Genomic DNA, 17,238 nt, shown 5'->3' on the forward strand with positions numbered 1-17,238 from the left:
AGTGAAAAATGGTATTTTTTGTCGCTATTAAAATAAAGAAATATGTATGTTTTTGTTTTTGGAAAAACCACTTGGGTGGGGGGTAAAAATGACTGAAAATGGGGTTGAATTCTTTTTATTAGGATACTGATATCTCAAAAACTGGAGATGTTACAAATGTGAAATTTGGAATTTGGAATCTCCTTTAAAAATAAAGAAATATGTATTTTTTGTTTTAGGAAATCTACTTAAAAAGGGGGGTGGGGTTAGAATTGAAAAATTATTTGAATTATTTGTATGAAGATAGTATTATCTCAAAAACGAAAGATGTTCCAGACGTGAAAATTGGTATTTGGAATCTGCTTTAAAAGTAAAGAAACACGTATTCCTTTGATTTCGGAAAATCCAATGTGGCGGGGGGGTGATGGATTTGAAAATTTAATTGAATTAATTGTATTAGGATACTTGCATCTAATAAAAACTAAAGTTGTTATAGACATGAAGATTGATATTTGGATCGCCTTTAAAAACAAAGAAAAACACATTTTTGGGAGAAAGTCATCTTGGGGAGCGGGGGTGAAAAGGAGTTGAATTCCTTTTATGAGGACACATATCTCAAGAACTGAAGATATTACAGTCGTGATAATTGGTATTTAGAAGATCCTTTATTAATATAGAAACAAGTATTTTTTCCAGAAAATTCACTTAAAAGGGGGGAAGGGGTGAAAGGAAGTGAAAATGCAAATTATTTTTATGGGGTAAATTATATCTCAGAACTGAAGGAATTTAATGGTGGTGTGGTGGAAAAGGAGTTGAGACCAATTGATTTTATTGTTCATAATGTACTTGATTCTGATCATAGACTGATAATTTTATTCTTTCCTGAGTTCATTTTCAAGAGCCATCTTTTCTTTTGGAGAACTTAAAGTTAGATTACAGTAGATTCTCCTGGTACATAAATAAAAATTTAAACACATTTGAAATAAATGATAGGAATGATGTTGACTGTGCAGTTGTTCACCTCTATAATAAGGCCAATAATGCACGGAAGTATATTATATGTATCGCCAGAAATCCTGCACACTTGCCTACGTGCGACAAAGGTGCTGGTCACATTGTCAGCAATGACAATGGCACCAGATGTAATTTACCGCCAAGTAGCAGTCTTGCATCTTGCTGCGGGGTCCAGAACAATAATAATAATAATAATAATAATAATAATAATAATAATAATAATAATTTTCTGGACCGTCGTCAAAATGTGCGGACCGCGCTGGAATGGGTCCTGACCGGGTAATGACTACGAATGCAGTTCAGCCGCGGCTTCAGTACTACCATGGCACCCAACACGACACCACGCCGGATCTCCTCAAGGATTTGTCCATATTAAAAATGCTTATAGGAAAAGGTGGCAAAGATTTAGGGACCCAACTGACCGGGCGGAATACCTAGAGCTAGCCCGGGAAGTACGAGATCGATTGCTAGAAAGAAAGCTGGAAGAATGGCAGGAACTTTGCCGTCAGATCGCGAATTTTGGCGGATTATATATAAAATGTTAAGCATTCAATTATAAATTTCAGTATAATACCATAGCGAAGCACGGGTTTCTTGCTAGTAGTACATAAACATAGGGCTTGTAAGTTGTATAAAAAAATCCAGCAGGTTACTGAAATGTGTAGCAATAGAAATGACGTAGCTGGATTTGTTTCTGATTTCATGTAAAACCTTCCACTTCTTTGTATGCCCATACAACAAATGTTTTATTTGAGGAAGTTATGTCATTATGTATTTTGCGTGCATTGTATGATTACATAAAATAAACTTCATTATATAGCCCGTATTGTCGTAAGTATACTTTGAAGGTTGAGTCAAATCTTCCACCTTTACAATACCAAGATACTTTATTATCTAATTATTTACATATCATTTTTAAAAATGACGGGACATGTTTCATCTAACTTGTAAACATCATCATGTGTAATTTTGTGAATATGGAACAAGATTTAAAATAAAGTGACATCACTTTGTAAGATGAAAGTTGTTTGTTGGTTTGGAGTTTCTGAGTTTGTGAAATATGATTGTATTTATTCAGTCTTGATCCAGGCAATCTGAAGCTGCCATTCATATCGATTTGTATAGATTGAGTGCAATCTTGAAACCTGGCTGCCAACTGTATTGTCTACAATACATCACACGTGGCAGCCACGTTGTTAAGCTACCTGGCTCGGATTGTGTGGTATAGGTTTAATAGTCTTCAGTGTAGATGTAACTTTATTTACATCCATGTGTTGATTAGTATATAGTACGTCTGTGTACCATACCTCAGTATAGTTGGTGAAAGACAAGTGGCAAGAATGTGACTCCGCAAAAATCGACACTGTGGTTTCGATCAGCCATAACATCATTCGTATGTCAGTCATTAGCTGCAAATAATTTATTTTTAAAATTCTTAATAATAATGTACCGATTCTTGTTTTATTGTCGGATATTGTTAGGATGTGCATACACTATCTTAGTGAAGTTGATACTATTTTGAAGCTATTACAGTTTGGGATTTTCTTGTCTCTGTTTTTTCCTTCCACATATTTGTCAACATTAGGTAGGATATCTATAGCACGTCTTGCAGGAACATAGCAAAACAAGAAGTAATAATTTTGTGTGGCTTTTTCTAGCTGGGTGCAGCCCTTCAAAGGCAGACCCTCCGATGAGGGTAGGCAGCATCTGCCATGCATAGGTAACTGCATGTTATTGTGGTGGAGGATAGTGTCATGTGTGGTGTGTGAGTTGCAGGGATGTTGGGGACAGCACAAACACCCAGCCCCTGGGCCACTGGAATTAACCAATTAAGGTTAAAATCCCCTACCTGGCCGGGAATCAAACTCGCGACCCTTTGAACCAAAGGCCAGTATGCTGACCATTCAGCCAACCAGTTGGACAAAACAAGAAGTGAAGAGCACGAAGAAACTCTGCAATATTCCACTGGGTTTTTTTTACTGGCATTTTATATGAATTGTGCACAGTATGCAGGCCACAAGGTCCAATGTTCACCAAAACAGGAGCATCTTGATCATCATTGAATAAATTACCGATATCCTGAAGGAACTTTTTATTAACATTTGGACCATCTATTGAAATCTGTAAGAGATTTTTTTAGATTTGAGTCCTTGCAGTGCTTGCAAAAAACCATTTAACAAATCCTAGGAGGTAGAGTGACCATGAAACACGGAATAAAAATAAGAAGTGCATACCTCATTAGTATCAGTGTTGAAACAACGAACTACAAAATCCATTTGGCCCATCTGAGAAACTTTATTCAGTGACTCGTCAGAACCAACGGTGAAATGTGTGCACTTACTACAAATCTCAAGAACTTGTTTATGAAAATAGGGAGCCAAACCATGAGCGATTGTATATGCAACTTTCATTCTGTGCAGTTGAACTTTCGAAGCGATTTCAGAGTCTGGAAACATTACTGGGAACAAACGTACACTAGCTTCATTGGCACGTAAAGAATGGTGTTGCATGACAGTATGCATGCACCATATAATCTCAGCTTTGGTTACTTGCTCTCCTGAAAGATAATTCTGTAGACATCTCGCTTCTGGTGAAATTTCTTTAAAGGAAGAAGAAGAAGAAGAAGGCAAGGAAGCAGTGGAATCATATGTGATAGAGTTTGTTGTGGTAGCTGTGGTAGGCAGAGGACAATTTGTATTTGCGGCCAGGGTATTAAGGCCGCTTTGTTGCAGAAAGAATTAGAGGAAAAGAAGCGGAGGGTGATGGCAGAAGCTCGACAGTCGTTGGTGGCTATAGACGAAGAAATTTCTTGCTGAAGCGGTAATGGTAAAGAATTTTTTAAAAATCTTAAAGTGAATTTAATTTGACTAAATTCAACTTCCAAGTTTTGAAATTTAATATGCACATTAATTGCTTTTTTTTTATGTTAAGCTTTATTTTGTTGTTGTTGTTGTGTGTCAGGGAAAAAACTGGTTTTTATGTATGGAAAACAGGGAAATGTCAGGGAATTTCAAAATTTGGATTTGGTGGACACCCTGTTGAAATCCATCTGCTCTTTTGTTACTCTGTACCAGCAGAATAAAGCATCGTGTTGGGTCATTGCTGCTTTTATCTGACTGTTTAACCATGGAGCAGAGGAACAGGTGACACTTGCCTGTCGAACAGGAGTATGCTCCCCACAGAGTCCCAATAATAATGAGTTAAATCGAGATACCTTTTAAGTCCACATCATGCAATTGCCATCTGTCGTCCCTAGGTAAATAATATGCAATGTATTGTACCTGAGATAATTTTTATGTTTTCCATGTCTCTGTAGTTTATATACCGTATTTACTCATGTATTAGACCCCGCTTGGCTTTTAGACAAAGAAAATGAAAAAAATAAATCTTGCATACGAGACCCCCACCCCAATGTAATTCGTCAGACTAGAACAACGATTCCGCTTTGAAGCGGGTACAAGTCTAATTGCAGCTCTGATGACATCGCATAAATTTGTGAATAGTTTTGTCCGTACGACCCACACAATGAAAACGAGTCAAAGTCATGCGGTACATCTGTGTTTCGTCGTTAAGAAATGTCTGCCTCCATAGCGTAGGCCTACTGCAGCTCTGACGACATTGTAGAAATAGATGAATAGTTTTGTGTCCGATCCGTGCATTGCAAGCATTTATCAGTCATATCTGTGTTTTGTAGTTCGGAATGTCTGCCAGGCGCAATGGTTAGCACAATTAGCTGCTGTTCTCAGTAGTCTGAGTTCGATTCCCAGTACCATGCTGCCAGAGATTTACGAATGGAAGGAAGGTTGATATGCGGTAAAAATGGTACATGTTTTTCCCGTCCACTAAGGGCGTGTCTAAAAAGAGCTGCACCGCGTCGGGATGAGGAAATGAGTTTACTTTAGTTGAGAAATATTCAGATTGTTGCTATTAATATAAAGGCAAAATCATTAACAAAATGTTTGTTTAATATCTCGTAACTTGGGCCAATATAAGTTTAAAACATGTTAAAAACTATCCAATTATAACGACTGTTTTACTCGCCAACGTACCTAAGTAATGATAATGATAATAATAATAATAATAATAATAATAATAATAATAATTTTATGTCCCCACTTTTAACGATTTACGGAGACACCAAACGAAACATACTAGGGTATGCGTTAATTAAAAAATGGAGACAACGAATGTGTGGAATTAAACATTATGATAATAAAACGCTTTACTGCCACACCTGTAGATATAAATGCGGCCAACTTTCCTGTTATTATTTTTATTCTTTCCTTCATGGAACTTTTGGCACTATCCAGGCGATAGCATACTAACCTAAGCAATGCAGTCTCTCTTATCTCATTTACAGCTGTTTAGATAAATCCTGATGTGATAAATGTAGGGAACAAGCATGAAATATACTTTAAAATAAGGGTCTGGCTTTCAAGAGCTGCAGTTATCAAAAGAATGCTTCCAGTCACTATGTATTACATTTGGAAGTACAACTTGTAACATACGCTTGTTATCAGCTGGTGGTTTGGCACGCTTTTTACGGCACGGCTTTATTCGTAAGGAGTAGCTTTTGCGACGCATACATCAGCTGGGAATATCAGAGACCATTTCCAGAAACCATTTGGGAATAGATTCACACTGTCTGGACTCTATAGTTGGGAATGAAACTACTTTTAAAAAGTTCAAAAAGACGGGACCTCAAATGCTCTCGATTGCAGTGCGTCACAGTGCATGGCTGACGAGATGGCAGTGAAGATGACATCACTTGGAATGACCGCACGCTGGTAGGAGGGAAGTTGGCAGTGCAAGACGATAATTCAAATGGAAGCAGTGATCAGGTTTATTCAGGTTTACTGTATGGTAGGCCTACTGCTCAACTGACAGAGACTGGCCATTAAGTTCTTCTGTATCAATATTGCATAATACAATACCCTTATCCCTTTTCTTTACTGGGTCAAATATGAAGTGAGACGAATCTTCGTAGCAAGTTTTTTTTTTTTTTTTTTGCTATGGGCTTTACGTCGCACCGACACAGATAGGTCTTATGGCGACGATGGGATAGGAAAGGCCTAGGATTTGGAAGGAAGCGGCCGTGGCCTTAATTAAGGTACAGCCCCAGCATTTGCCTGGTGTGAAAATGGGAAACCACGGAAAACCATTTTCAGGGCTGCCGATAGTGGGATTCGAACCTACTATCTCCCGGATGCAAGCTCACAGCCGCGCGCCTCTACGCGCACGGCCAACTCGCCCGGTCGTAGCAAGTTTCTATGACCGTATGCCCTTCCTGACATTAACCTCATCAGAGGAATTAATGGGATGAAACAAATGACGTGACCCCCTGTGGATGGGAGAAGCAGACGAAGAATTTATCCACAGTATCCCCTGCCTGTCGTAAGAGGCGACTAAAAGGGGCGACCAAGGGATGATCAAATTAGAACCATGAAACTACTTGTGATTAGTACCACCACGTGGGGAACGACATGGGTCGCTTTTACTTGCACGTAGTACCACTATGTTCGGTACCAAATAGGTTTGTGATTAGTAGCAAACGAGAGCGCGACGGCTTTTACAGTACCTGTGTTTAGTTGCACTCTATGAGCGACACCATGGGATGACGGAACCCATGATTCTGGCTTGCCTATGACTAGTACCCACTATATGAGTATCACAATGGGATAGTACAAGTCCCCGTGGTTAGTACCCTTATGTGATGAACACCATAGGTTTGCGTTGCCTGTAAATGGCGCCGCAATGTGCGAAACAGCGTAGGTCTGTAATACATGTGCGAATTTCATTACCTGTGAGTAGTACATAATGTGTGGAATACCGCAAGTCTACGCTATTCATGATTAGTACTGCAACATGACAAATACCATGGTTCTGCATTTGTAGCGATAAGTACCATTGTGATGGGCCGCTGACTTGGATTTTGGACCCCTTTCGACTACAAGTATCATCGATTCAGTATTGTGCTATAGAAGCAGTCCCGTGGTCATTAATACTATTGTTCTACGCCTGCTTCTGTGCATGTGAGGCACTGTGGGTTGGTTCTGCTGATCGTTTTAAATTCATATCCATCCATCCATCCATTCATTCATTCATTCTTCGTCCTCATGTTTTGAATTCTGGTCAGTGGAGGATTTTGGACTTTTAATTTGTCATTCCATTTCGTCTCTTTTCGCACCATTAGGGGCCGATGACCTTGATGTTAGGCCCCTTTAAACAATCATCATCATCATCATCATCATCATTTACATACATGTAGGCCTAAAAGTTGTGTTCACCATTTATAGTCTTTTTACATTTTGAAATGCTGCCTTCCAATGAAAATAGCCAGTAACACTTAAATACATTCAGAAGTTTGTTAAAGAATAGTGTAGAATGTTTACATGATAAATGTATAGCTCTTTATAGCCTGGAAGTCATGTTTCACTGCACAGAATTTGAGGTTATCGCATATTGGACTCCCCTTTACTTTTTTTGGCATTAAAATGGGGAAAAAAAAGGGGGGGTCTAATACGTGAGTAAATACGTTATTTAGCTTTATACCTGCGGTGAGTAACACAGATAAATGTAGAGATACTGGGAACAAAAAGTTGTCCATGTTTGACAGCCTTGTTTTTACAAGCGCGGAACTGATATAGTGCATGAATAGGGTTCCGATCAGACTGATTAATTCACGTTCATATTGGTAAATCTGGAACGGACTTTGTCAGACTGACTTATCAGTGATAGACAATTAATATGGCAATATTGAAAGGTTCTAGGAAACTGCGACAAAGCATGTGTCAGTAGGATTCCTGTGGGTTTTAGCTGGGGAAGAAGGGCAGCAACTGTTGAAAGTGAAAGATAGTTGTCATTGTCTTAGGACATACCCAGGTCAGTGGTGTGAAGGAATTCGTCATCTGCCGCAAGTACAGGCTCAGTAGTCTTAGCCATTATCATGCATAATGAAAGAAATACAATTAAGAGATGAAAGTATATGATTTTCCACCTGTTCAATACAAATTCAAATGTGATATACACAGAAATGTCACATTTTATTCATAAATATTAGGGACTGGTTTCGGCATATTTATGCCATCATCAGCCTAAAGTTAGATACACAAGGACACAAGTAAATTACATACATGTCAATACACAAATAAACTTTCTACCATATTGGCAATTCATAATAGCGTTGATATATACAAAATTTTGAATGTATAAAAACTCTCAAATATACCTCTTATAAAATTTACGATAAAGGTAAAATGATCTATTTACAGTTCTGTGATATCTATTACCTAGTGATGTTTTGTGTTACAATTGTGTGTAAAATAACATTAAATAATAAATAATAAAATAAATAATAAATAATGAAAGAAACTCACACTGGGAATTTTCCAGGTACATTTGCTGGCACTAGATACATGCATTCAAACTATTGAACTACTGATCGTTATTGAACTCAATGCCTAAATTCACTGAGTTTAAATCTCTGTTTAATTTACTTACTGTACTCATATATTTGTTTCTTCCACTATTTAGTGCCACTACTATACGTCCCTCAACTGTCTATACTCGCTTATGCCTTAGGATATACCTAGCTCTGTTGAAGATCTGTTTCTGGACACTATCAGCAAGTCAGTTATTAGTAGATTAGTGCCTTCCGAGATTTTTCACTCTCCAAATGCAGTTACAATCTTTGAACCTAAGAAATGTTATACTCTTCCCGTTATAACAATTTCAATTGCTGTTCTTTTATGCTTACCAAGCCTGTAACAGAAATCATTGTCTCCTAAAGAGATGTCCAGTTGTAGCTTCTTTTTTATGAGCTCCATAATTTTCTTTATATACGTCTTCACAATGTTCTTCGACAATGTCATGCAGTTAGAGACTGTTATGACGGCTGTACTGACAAGGAAACCCTTCCAACTACAAGTCTCCGATCTGATTGAGATTTGGTACGACTTCAGTAGGAATGTTTTATTCAGCTGTATCAAAATTAGATGCCCAGTCGTATATTTAGCACCTGTTTTGGGGTGTCAAAATTTGCTCATTTTACAACCGCGTAGACAGGAGTAGCGGCGGGGCAGCTGGCCGGTTCATGTGTCATGCTCTCACTCCTTCTCTCTCGCACACACATTACTTCCCTAGTCTCAGCAATCACTGTTACAATGGAGTGAATCTCTTAAAATTAATATCAGTACTAGTAGTCTCATATTCTAAGAGGTTTTTATATATACCACTATCCACCTTTTGAAGTACTAAAACAAAATCATATCATTTGTTACCTAGCAACAAATTTTATTCCTTAAATAACAACAATTGTGAATTATACTGCATCATTTTTTTAACCTCAAGATCAGCAAGAGTGCTGAAGAACCTCTACATGAACTTCTATTTTTAATTCAAGAAAAGTGTCATAAGTGTTACAATTGTGTTGACTTCTTGCCATTTCTGTGTAGGCTGATGATGACATGGACATATGCCGAAACCGGTCCCATAATAAATTAAATATGTTGCTACATTGATTCATGCAACAGTGTTATTGTATTGAATGGGTGGAACATCTTTCTCTTTTTAGCATTGTAACTATTAGTTCAATACGGATCAGTGATGAAGTTTTTAAATGAGAAGTGATATTCCCACATAGTGCGTCCCAGGTGATGGATAGTAGGGTCCTGACCAGCTTGCCGGTGGACTCGAGTGAAATAAAATAGCTCTTGCAGACCAAACACACAACCTCCTGTGGGTGGGGGTCACAGACGAAGAATACACCCACGATATTCCCTGCCTGTCGTAAGAGGCGACTAAAAGGGGCGACCAAAGGATGATTGAATTAGAACCATGAGACTACTTGTAATTAGTACCACTATGCGGGGAACACCATGGGTCGCCTTTACTTGCGCGGAGTACCACTATGTTAGGTACATAATACGTTTGTGATTAGTAGTGACATTGTTTGCTTTCGGCTTTTACAGTACCTGTGATTAGTAGCACTATATGAGCAACACCATGGGTAAGCGACATCATGGTTCTGCATTGCCTATGATTAGTACCCAATGTGAGAAATACCACGGGATAGTATGAATCCTTGTGATTAGCACACGTATGAACACCATAGGTTTGTGTTGCCTGTAAATGGCACCGCAGTGTGAGAAACACCATAGGTCTGTGTTACATGTGCGCATTTTATTAGCTGTGAGTAGTACAATAAAGTGTGGAATACCGCGAGTCTACGCTACTTTTGATTAGTACCACAACATGTCAAATACCATGGTTCTACCATTATGAGGGGCTGATGACTTGGATTTTGGACCCCTTTAGACTACAAGCATCATCGATTCAGTATTGTGCTTTAGAAGCAGTCCCTTGGTCAGTAATACTGTTTAACGTTAGTTTCTGGGAATGTGGGGCATTGCGGGTCAGATCCATTGATTGTTTTAAATTCATATCCATCCATTCATTTTTCGTTCTCACGTTTTGAATTCTGGTCAGTGGATGATTAAGGGCTTTGAAATTGTCATTACATTTAGTCTCATTTTGTGCCATTAGGGGCTGATGACCTTGATGTTAGGCCTCTTTAAACAACAAGCATCATCATCATCATCATCATCATCATCATCATCATGACCACTAACTGGCTGCCATGAGAGTAGCAAGTTTTTCTTTATCTGGAAAGTTGTTCAGTTTTGGATGTAATGACTACCAGTTTCCTCTTGGATTAACTTTAATCTTACTGTTCTTCCTACTAAGCTGTTTAATGATGTTTAGTGATGGAATACAACCCTTTCCAATTGCCATTCACTGCTGCTGTTTCAGCTTGGTCTGTTAGATTGTCTGTGAATCTATGCTTGTCATATCTCAAGCTCCTCTTTACATTCTGGTTGGCTTCTGTATAATCTGAGCTCAGCTTGGTTCTCTCATTGCATTTGGAAACGTATGGTATGTACTTGTGTATGATGCCACTAGATGGTGTATGTAAACAACAGTGTGGGTCTAAGCATGCCCCCAAGTTGAGTGTGTGAGTGAGAGCATCACAAAATGAAAGTCAACAAGCAGGAGCAACGATCGTATTTCTCCGCAGCAGAAAAGCATGCCAATGACATGCAGAGCTGCAGGAAGCATTAGGTGTGCATGCCATGCCCTATAGAACAGTGGTGTATGTAAACAACAGTGTGGGTCTAAGCATGCCCCCAAGTTCAGTGTGTGAGTGAGAGCGTCACAAAATGGAAGTCAACAAGCAGGAGCAACGATTGTATATTAAAATAGCAGTTCTCCGTGGCAGAAATGCATGCCAATGCCATGCAGAGCTGCGGGAAGCATTAGGTGTGCATGCCATGCCCTATAGAACAGTGGCGAGGTGGGTGGAGATGTTCAAACATGCAGCAAATGGTATTCAACGCCTGCCCCACCGCTGGCAATGCACAGTGGAAACCTTCGGTGATTATTTTGAAGGTCTGTAACCAGTGGAGAACTGTCCTTTGAACATAGTCTTGTGTATGTACTGTTTATACCATAATAAAACAGTGTGTACCAACGGCCGGTGTTCTGCCACTTTCCTACGAGAATCTTCTGAAGTCAGAATTTGTCTTCAGGCACAATGCATAAGTACATGCCCTATATTTCCAATTGCATATCTTAGATTTTCCGTGTTGTCTTCTGTTCGTGAAAAAAGAAATAGTTGCCATGACTTATGACTCGACCCTCATATCTTGGTCTTGCATCTTCCTGGTTCTTTAAACCCAAGTACTGATTCATAGGTATCGGTGATGATAGTTAGTGGGACATAAAGCCAATAACATTGCATCGGAAGTTGACGACGTTGAGTCCACGTGGCTAGGCACTGATGACACTGCGGCAAATGCACTTTTCTGGACTTGCATGTCACAGATTCCACTGTGAAACTCCATCTCTGTAGGTTGGTCTGACACCCTGTGACATCTGAACATAGCCTGTTGAGAGATCTCCAAGTTGCTGAATCCTCCTTGTTGGATGTTTGCCACACCTGGAGATGTTCACATTTTGCATGCCACAATTTGTGTCTCATTTATTTTAGTGTCCCTGAAAGCTCTTGAATGGTCTTGAGAAAGTTCTTTCTTGATTTAAGTGGTGGTCATGGTAGGTTGAAGCCGTGCAAGATGATGAGATGGGTCTGGGATGTCAGTAGCTTGATCTTCTCCTTCCTTGCCGCTGCCTCTTATCCCACCTGATGGCCGTGATCGTTAAGGTGTCAAGTCTATATGGTCTGACATCATGATTAGCCAGTTTGAGTCCTGTTGGTGGAAAAGAAATTTCACTATCGGAATGTCGGCTGGCAGGGTAGGAGAGGTTTACAATTTCTAATCACTAGATTGTGTGTCTAAAGCCTGGATTCAATTCATACCTCCGTATGTCTCTCTGACCATGGACGAAAGGCTGAGTGTTGCAAGGCTGAAGTGGCTAGGACACATGTACCGGATGCAGGTGACTCGAACATCAAGGAAGTATTTTGAAAAGATCGTTCCAGGACAAAGACCAATTGGACGCCCTAGAAAAAAAGGTGGTTAGATCAAATAAGAGAAGACTAGAGAAGAGAGGAAAAACCAAGAAAAGAAGCATACCAGGACCGTAATAAATGGAGGCACATGGTTCTTAAACATCCTACGTGGCTTGCTGGAAAGAATTCATGATGATGTATAATAGTGAGATGGAGATTTTAAGCCTTGAGCAGACCCCTTGGTGTTATTCAACAGGAGTAGGCTATGTGCTGACATTGGATTTCACCCTCTCCTTACTTGATCATCATCTTTCCACATCCAGACATGCAGGTCGCCCATCGGCGTCAAACAGAAAGACCTGCACGAGGCGAGCCAAACATGTCCCCAGACACCAAAAATCATACAATAACCGACCGCTACCTCACATCAGATGTCGGAGGAGCTAAGCTGGCGGGAATACAGTTCATTCAGGGGTGTGGGTTGTAGATAATCTGTGATAATGTGACAGGCTTCGTTAAGTGCCTTGTCCATTTGGTACGGCTAGAACTATAGGCTACCACACTGGACACACATACTCGGCTGATCAGCTAGAGCAGAGATTGTCTGTTCCTGGTGAGAAAATGTAAATTATGGCTGGTGAAGGAAGATTAATGGTCATAAATATTCAGTTACATGTCTCTATGTTTGTTGAGCAGTACTTTAGCTACAATAAGGTAAAGTTACTTTATGTTGTAATGATGTACGATGGAGTACAGTCATATGAACTCGATCTGATTCTTTCTGTATGACATTACTTGTTCACAGCCTGCCTCCTACTCAGGTTTTATTTGTATATTCACAGCCTGACTCCCTTTATTTGTATGTTCACAGCCTGCCTCCTGCTCTGGGTTTGTTACCTCATCTCCAGAACCTGCAGCTGGAGGGCAACCCCCTGAGGACAGTGCGTGGAGATATGTTGCGGTGTGGTACTCCGAGACTGCTGTGCTTCTTGCGTCAAAAATTGCAAGCCGAAGAGGAAGAGGGAGGGTCTCAGCAAGCTGAGCATGGTGGTGGCTTGATAAGTGATGCCAGCTTCCCTGACAGGTTTGACATTCTTTTGCTTAACCGCAGAACTGGCAACTGTCAAAAATTTGACAGTGCCACTTCGGCAGGGACCAAAGTGTTAAGTATTTGACAGGGTTCGTGTTTCTTCACGTAATTTCCTCATTTCTTCAACAGATGTCAACACAGTCTACTTTTTGTCCTTCTCGATGTCCACAGCAGCCGCGAGTTCAGTTTCATTCATAGTTACAACCTCTTTGGGTGCAAATCACGGAAAGAAATGAGTGCAATGTCCCAACCATCTGTTTGAGCACCATTGCCGTGGCCTTTGTAAACAAACCTTCACGGGCTCTGCTTTGCTATTCTGTTTAGTTTTTATTTTATAGTTTTCTGTTCAGTGCAAGTTATTTATTTATCTTAAGTTATAAACTCATTATGGACCCTATTAACAATTGATCACTGTCAAAGGGTAGAGAAAGGTCCACCTATTCAATACCATTAGATTAATATAATATCTTGTATAATTGGTACTAGTTTTGATCATCCTACTTTAGGTCATCTTTAGCCATGATCAAATTGGAAACACATGCATGCATGCATATAACCACCAATAAAACATTACAAATTGGTATGTCTTAAGTAAAATCTAAATCTAAAACAGTGATGAAAAGTCAGACTACACATTTAAAATTGTAAGTAATTTATAATACCAATATAAATGGTTGCTGGAGCGAAACGCTTGCAAGCAGGAATGAGTTAGCTGGAAAATTTATAATGTCCAATAACGGACCATTTATATTGGTATTATAAATTTACTCATTTGGGACAAATATTTTAGTTTCCCTATGGGAATCAACATCTATATCATCTGATGACCAAGCAGGCATCAGTTTTTGGTATTGAGACAAAGTCTCTCATACTGCATTGGCACTGCTGGTGGCTTCAAGTGGCCTATGCAGTGGCCTCCACGGTATGCACTACCCATGCATCTTGGTAGGTGTGCTAGGTACCAACTTATGAGGCCAACCTGGCACACGGGGAGCGAAATGCTGGCAACCAGGAATGAGTTAGCTGGAAAATTTATAATGTCCAATAACGGACCATTTATATTGGTATTATAAATTTACTCATTCGGGACCAATATTTCAGTTTCCCTATGGGAATCAACATCCATATCAACGGAATCTCCATGCGATTCGTAGTGCGCTAATCTTTATAGAGCAAAAAGCTGTTGACTATTGCCACTTCCAATAGCCAGGAGTACAATTTCCGCCACCATTTCAAGCTTTTCACTACAAAATCATAGCTTGATGTGTAGTGGTCCGAGCAATCAATGCCTCTCATATGTGACGTGTAGTCAACAGTTACGTTTGGTTTCTCTAATTGTTCAAACAGTTTCTCTTCTTTCTGACAATAACTGAAGTTGAATTGTTTCCAGATGTTGAAAGCATCAATACTGTGCGCTTGTCATGCCATCCCAGAACCATCATTGTGTCTGTGCGTAAGCACTTGACTTCATGCTTCTTCAGGCGCTGGTTTTTCTTCCGGATCCCATTTGTCAAGTGCTTGTGATTCGGTTGAATTGTGATATGGATCTTTTGCTTCAGTAATTCATCAGCCAGAGTAACACCTGTATAGAAACGATCAGTGTAGACATGGTACCCAGACTGACCTGTTGCATTTGTGACATTAGCAACTAACTGAAGCACGATTCTTTCTGTGAAAGCCAAGTCCGGTCGAATCAAAGGTTCTGTAGTTGCAGACCCATAGTAAGAGATAAGACTACACACATATCCATTTGTAGAATCGGATATTACACTGAAGAAAATGGAAATTGCAACACCCAGAAGGAGTGGTGCTACATTGCTGCAATTGAACATGCAGGACGAGTGTTCGGTTGTGCTTCGATGATTACACTTTCAGGTCCTTCTGACCGCAAGTTTGGACAACAATCAATACAGGATGTGTCCATCACGAGCTGCAATACATTGATGAATTCGTCGAGGCATGGAGTCAATAAGGCCATGGATCACTTCCTGAGGAATTGTGGCCCATGCTTGCTGCACTGCACGGGTCAGTTGTTCCGGAGTTGTGGGTGGCTGAGGACGGTTGGCCAGTTGTCAACCCATCATGTCCCACACATGCTCAATAGGACTGAGGTCCGGGGATCTGGCGGGCCGTTCTAAGGTTGTGATGTCGTGGAGAGCTTCTCTAGATGCGTGCAATGTGAACCCGGGCATTGTCCTGCAGAAACATCCCATTAGCAATGTTCGCCATCATAGGGACAACCACTGGATTGAGTACCCTATCAACGTACTGTCGAGCAGTGATAGTGCCCTCAACAAGCACTAATTGTGATTTCACATTAAAGCCAAAAGCTCCCCAGACCATAATGCTTGGTGTCGGCCCTGTGTGCCTCTCGACAATAAGATCTGGGCGGCCCCTCTCACCGGTACGTCGGCTCACAGGATTCTGGCGATCACTGTGGGCAAGACAGAAGTCCGATTCATCACTAAAGACGACCCTATGCCATTCGTCGACCAACGCCGATCTTTCTCGACACCAGGCCAGCCTTACACGTCGCTGTTGTGGGGTCAATGGAACACCTTCTGCAAGGACATGGGCTCGTAAGCCAGCTGTACGTAGGCGAGTACCAACTGTTTGTTGTGTAACGTGGGGTGCCACAGGTGCTCGAATTTGCGCTGCTGTTGCATGGGGTTCCATCCAGGCCATCCGAATGATGGGGCGATCCTCTCTCACAGTTGTCTGTCGCGCTGGGCCTGTGCCAGGTCTACGAGTGTGGGTACCTTCATTTGACCACTGCTGCCATACACGTTGTACCGTAGATGCCTGTCGGCCAACACGTGCAGCGACAGTCCTTAGCGATAATCCAGGCTCACACAGCCCAATTATCCGAGCCCTCTCAAACGGCGACAGTTGTTGATAGCGTGCTCTTCTCTGTCATTGAGGCACGTTTGACGGGGAACACTTCATTGCACAGACTGCAAGTCAACTACGCTACACCAGAGTTCGTATACTGGAGTTGATTCCTTCATGACTAATCACGTGGGGAGACCTGTAGCAACAATCCAATGGGTCTGAAACTTTGATCGTTCACATACCTACATGGCATCGTTCCACATCTTGAAAATCAACACAAATTACCAATGCCTTCATGTTGTTGCAATTTCCATTTTCTTATGTGTATGTAAACACTGAGTCCCCATTTAGTAGGCTTCTGCGGATTCTACATTTTGAATAACACACGGCCTCTGAAAGACACTGTTGATTCATCAGCTGCTAGATATGTATGTGGTGCATAAACTTCCGAGAACTTTTCACTGATATAGTCCAAAATGTACTTGACTTTGCTAATTCAAGACCTAACTTGAGGATTCAAATGGATTGCTGAATCTGGAGCAGAAACATGCAGAGCCCAGAATATCAAAAAAAATCTTTTGCGGCTAAAACAGTCTACAAAAAAAAAAAAAAAAACTGGACGATTCTAACCAACCTCTTGAAAAAAAATCCTGCATTCTGTCATTTTTCTGCATTGCCATATTCAGTAAAACTCTATGGAAAGCCTTCATTTCGTTTACGGTAACATCAGTCTAGCCCCACCAAGCCGAATGCCTTGTAAGCGGTGTCACTTTCTGAATTTTGACTTTAGCATATCTGTTGGTCTCGTCAGCAATTTGCTTGAATAACTCGTCACTAAAAATAAGTTGAAAACATC

The 17,238-nt window shown here is 40.5% G+C and overlaps 1 protein-coding gene across 2 annotated transcripts in view; it reads left to right on the forward strand.

Annotated features, from left to right (window-relative positions):
- The window catches only part of LOC136858722 (leucine-rich repeat-containing protein 40), a 189,067-nt gene that overhangs the window by 117,315 nt on the left and 54,514 nt on the right, over nt 1–17,238 (forward strand). For both annotated transcript variants that reach the window (XM_067138463.2, XM_067138464.2), the window contains exon 7: nt 13,332–13,544. In XM_067138463.2, coding sequence (XP_066994564.2) covers nt 13,332–13,544 — 213 coding nt within the window. The remainder of the gene's footprint in view (nt 1–13,331; nt 13,545–17,238) is intronic.

The sequence above is a fragment of the Anabrus simplex genome, chromosome 1 (assembly GCF_040414725.1).
Source record: "Anabrus simplex isolate iqAnaSimp1 chromosome 1, ASM4041472v1, whole genome shotgun sequence".
NCBI lineage: Eukaryota > Metazoa > Arthropoda > Insecta > Orthoptera > Tettigoniidae > Anabrus > Anabrus simplex.